General features: G+C 47.0%; 1 protein-coding gene across 1 annotated transcript; it reads right to left on the reverse strand.

Moving 5' to 3' along the window:
* Positions 1-706: 706 nt before the first annotated feature.
* LOC123079027 (uncharacterized) lies at positions 707-4228 on the reverse strand. Its single transcript, XM_044501699.1, has 3 exons — positions 3828-4228; positions 3513-3744; positions 707-1352 (listed from the first exon to the last, which is right to left on the reverse strand). Exons 1-3 carry the CDS (start codon positions 4014-4016, stop codon positions 940-942), a joined length of 834 nt encoding a protein of 277 aa, XP_044357634.1. The 5' UTR covers positions 4017-4228; the 3' UTR covers positions 707-939.
* Positions 4229-4878: the final 650 nt, after the last annotated feature.

Below are 4878 nucleotides of genomic sequence, written 5' to 3' on the forward strand. Positions count from 1 at the left end.
TTTCTTTAATCATGATTTTCTTGTAGTTAACTTGATGTCTTTCTATCTAAAAATAGCTTTCTATCTTTCTATTTGTAGTTAAGTTTGTCATGAACGACGTGTTCTTTTTGTGAAAATGACTCAAATCTTTTATAAAGGTTTAGCAGAAGTATGAATACACCCCAAAGATAATAAAAATTACATCGAGTTCCCTGACCACTACCGTCACCACTATGATGAGCTAATGACATGTCGTTTTCGTTGTTGCCGTACCGGAGCTGGCTTAACCTTGTTGATGACAACTGGAAGTCTTCGAGCATGTGCCCTTGAAGACAGGCGCCCCGAAGCCGTTGTTGCCACCTTTGAACCCTTGAATCAATCTGCAGTACCTAATTAACACTACTAGATCTCACTCGCGCAGACACACGACAAGTAACCCTAACTTCGACCATCATGAGGTAATGACATGGATCTATGTCGGAGCTCGGTCGTCTTTGTCCCGATGGACGACTTCGAGGTGGATCGGAGGCAGGAAGACCATTTCGACACGATGCTCCGTCATCCGCCGAGTGCCGCCTCCGCGAAGACCTAACCCTAACCGATCTACTGGCTGGAGCTGCCTCCCTGTCACCATCTGCCGGAGCGGAAGGTAGAGGTTGAGGGGATGTGCTCTGCCCTAGTTGCCTGGTTTGTTTGGTTCTAAATTTAAGGGATGAAAATTAGCCCGTGATTTGTGAAAACTGGATAACTTTTCTCTTGTCCCCATCAACGGATTTCTCTTCTTCAAGAGCAGATTCAAGAAATTACAGATCCTGACTACGCACAACCTACAATCCCCGTTACACACTCTACTAACAAGTGCTACTAGCCTACTAGAGCGCCCGGCATGGCATACGGCATACACGTGACAGTGACACCATGGCATCATATTTCTCTTGTTGTCTGTCTGCCATGCACGCATCACGCAACCACCACCGGGGCCCGGCCGAAGTCGAAGCTCAGCATGGACGCCCTGAACTTGGGCTGCTTCTCCGGCGACGGCGAGCCGGCGGCCACGGTGTCGATTGCCGCCGGTGCCTCCCGCTCGGACGTGCCGAGCCACTTGGACTGCATGTACTTGTGCTTCCTCCAGGGCCCCAGGTGCATGTTGTTCTCCTTCATGCACTGCTTGGCGGCGGCGCACATGGCCTTGACGACGGCGCGCAGCCTGTCGGCGCGGCCGACGAACGCCTCCGGGAGCGCGGCCACCAGCGCGCGGTAGCCGGCGCCGGCGCGCGCCACCTCGAACTCGGCGCGGAAGCTCGGCTCCACCACCACCCGCGCCGCCTTACCGCTCCGCGTCTGCAGCACCACGTCCACGTAGCTGTGCTCGCCTGCACGTCACAGATCGACCAGGAAGGAAAACGTCAGCTTCGATCGACACCAAACTTTTTGCTTAGCAGAGGACGTGCGGTTTTCGGTTTGGCATGTGTCATTTTGTCGTGCGGTTTTGGAAGTGTTTTGAGGCAGCCATTAAACGTGGGGTAATAACATCTGGTCGACTGGTCTGGTCGGGCTAGTTGCAATGCAAGTTCATGTCACGGGCGGTCAGGAAATAATGGAGACGGTGACGGGTGCCTGACATTAATTTACTTGGAAGCGTCCGTTTCTTTAGGCGTAGGATGACCAGGTCCATGTGAGGCATGCATGTGACATTTTATAGAAGAGGTAATATCACAGGTGGTGCTTAAACTTGTCACCGATTTTCACTTTAGTGCCTGAAGTTGAAAAATACACCGAACTGGTTTTAAAACTTGGCACGAGCGTGCAAATACAGTGCTAATCCTATTAATAGACGTGTTTTTACGCTGATGTAGCACCGTAGTTCGATTAGCATGCACAGACAACCTCGCCCTAGGAAAGAACCAGTATGCCATACATTTTCTCGTTCCTGTTAATGAAAACAGATCCTTTTTCTTAGAATAATGAAAACATTTCCTATTTTTTTAGATAAGAAAGAAGAGACACGTACGTGGGTTTTAATCGGCTCAGCAGTGCAGCCCAGTTTGCGCATCTTAGTTTCATTTAGAAATTTGTAAAAAAGTTTCTAAATTATAATCACAGTAATAAAAATATTCACATATTTGTTTTAAACGTATCATATAAATAAAATGGTATTTCTGATTATAAAAATGGCTGTACAATTTAGAATTATATAAATATTTTCTATACTACAATTCATGAATATTATTTTAACTACATAAACCTTTTAATAGTTACATGTACATTTTTACAATTCATATTATTTAAGAATTTTTCAACAATGTAAAATGTTCATAAATATCCAAAATTAAAATTTCAGTTTATGAAAAATATTCACTACTGACTATATTTTAATTATAAATTTTTTTGAATATATGACACGATGAAAGTTATACACATGTTTCTCGCAAAAAAAGAAATTTATACACATGTGAATATTAATAAAAAAAATCTACCTATAACATTTTTTTTCATTTAAGCATAAGCCAAGCATGCATAATCTTTTGGAATTTACTCAAAAAATTAAGTTTTTTATAATTATTTTTTCATATACTGAACAATTTAGAAAATTTATTTACGAAAAGCTTTAACTATAAATCACAGGTAAATTGCTGACTATTTTTTTAAATTACATGAACATTTTAGTTATTTAATTTATATGTATTTATAAAAAATTTGAAGCACAAAAATTTGAAATGTATTTTTATTACTGTGATTATAATTTACAATTATTTTTTACAAATTTCTAAATCAAACTAACATGCGCAAACTGGGCTGCACTGCAGCAGGCCATTAAAACCCGCGAACGTGTTTCTTTATCTAACAAAATAGGAAATGTTTTCATTATTCTAAAAAAAGATCTGTTTTCATTAACATGCACGAGAAAACGTATGGCGTACTGGCCAGTAGTTCCAGTTTGCTAGGGCGAGGTTGTCTGTGCATGCTAAGCGAACTACGGTGCCACGTCAGCGTAAAAACGTCTACTAATGAGATTAGCACCGTATTTGCACGCTCGTGCCAAGTTTTGAAACCAGTTCGGTGTATTTTTCAACTTCAGGCACTAAAGTGAACATCGGTGGCAAGTTTAAGCACCACCTGTGATATTACCTCTTTATAGAATTGACAAGCTACTACTTCCTTTTCCCACACACTTTTAATTTAAAGTTCTACTATGGTTATGGTTAGTAGGCGAATATGACAAGTTGTTACTAGTTTTTCTTACCCACTTCTAATGAGAAGTTCTACTCTGGTTAGTAGGCGAATATGCTTCTGGTATCTCATCAACTCTAAACAGCACAACAAAACGAAGAACACTTCATCAGAAGGATCAAAAACAGATCCCTCGAATCGGCACGACGGGTCAGACGTCCTAGACCACACGGTCCATGCCAACCGTGCATGCGCTTTTCTGCTGGAACTGCCAGCTCTTTCATTAAGTTAATTATTATTACGCCGTCTGAAGATTAGCTTAGGAGGAACCCAACCACTGTGTCTCGAAAGCAACCAATTACCTGAGGGGATATCGAGGGACCGTGCCCACTTGGACCTGCAGACGGCGCCGTTGTACCCGGCGTCGCGGAGCCGCTCCACCACGTGCCGCAGCATGCAGCTCCGGCAGTCGCCGGCGGCCGCGCGCCGCGCGCAGGAGCAGACGGCCCCCGCGGGGGCGCGCATCTTCTCCACGGCCTTCTCCGTCACCGCCCGGATCCTGCTCTCGGCCGTGCTGGTCTTGCCCAAGGCCTCCTGCAAACAGACATGGCGTCGCTCCCGTCAGGACTCTCGTGCGATCAGACGATTTGGCTACCGAACGGAGGAGGAAAACTCACGTGAAGCTGGGAGTGCTGGGCGCGCCAGAAGGCCTTGCTCTCGGCGGAACCGCCGCCGCTGGATCCCTCCTCCTCCTCGTCGTCGTTGTCGTCGTTCTCCGGCCATCTCTCCGTCTCCCCCTCCTCCAGGAAGCTCAGCACCATGTTCGACAAGCTCATGTCGCCATCCATCGCCTCTTCCACAACCATTGTCTGTGTGTTTTGGACTTGCGATCTCTTGGCTGGCAGCTTGATCACCACGAGCTGGGCGTGTGATCCTTTCTCTGTGCTGTTCAGCTGTTAGCTCAACGGTGCTCTGATCCGACCCCTTCCACCCCGGGGTGGCTATAAATATGGGTCGCCGGGAGTGTCGGACGGACGTGGAGAATGGGCAGCGGTGAAGCTGTGGGTGGTGGTACTGTTGGGGTGGGGCCTGTGATGAGATGAGACGATTGGAGACGGGATAATGGGGCCTGAGATGAAGCCGGGTTGTTGGTTGGCGCACGGGAACAGCACGGATCCACGTCAGGGACCAAGCCGGATTCTATGCGCGCGACGTCGAGCCGTCCGTTTCGTAACGCTTGCCACAGACTAGACAAATACTTCCTTCGTGTGGAAGACTAGTCGCAGAAATGGATAAAAATTGATGTATTTAGAACTAAAACACGTCTAGATATATTTATTTTCCCGACAAATATTTTCGGACGAAGGGGGTAGTTCGGAGCGTATGATACGTATGATAGTATTATCTGGATAGCACCCTTTGTTAGGTTGATCTCCTCCCGTGTGGGTCCAACGGCCCACCGGGCCCTTAAATCCGTGCCCTGATCGGGGGCGCCCAACCCAGTATGGTTGACGGGCCCCTGTCACGCTGGGCTATATAAAGAGGTGAGGGCCGGGGCACTCACTACGAGGTTGGTCGTGCAGCCGCCAACCCCACTGACAAAACCTACCGATCTAGGTTAGCCCAGCAGTGACGGGAAGCTTTGCCGCCACTGCCCACTCACCGTCATCACCTCGCCCTCCACCATGGCCACCAGCTCGAGCTCATCGAGCCAAGGAGAAGGTATAC

Source organism: Triticum aestivum, chromosome 3D (genome assembly GCF_018294505.1).
Source record: "Triticum aestivum cultivar Chinese Spring chromosome 3D, IWGSC CS RefSeq v2.1, whole genome shotgun sequence".
Classification (NCBI taxonomy): Eukaryota; Viridiplantae; Streptophyta; class Magnoliopsida; order Poales; family Poaceae; genus Triticum; species Triticum aestivum.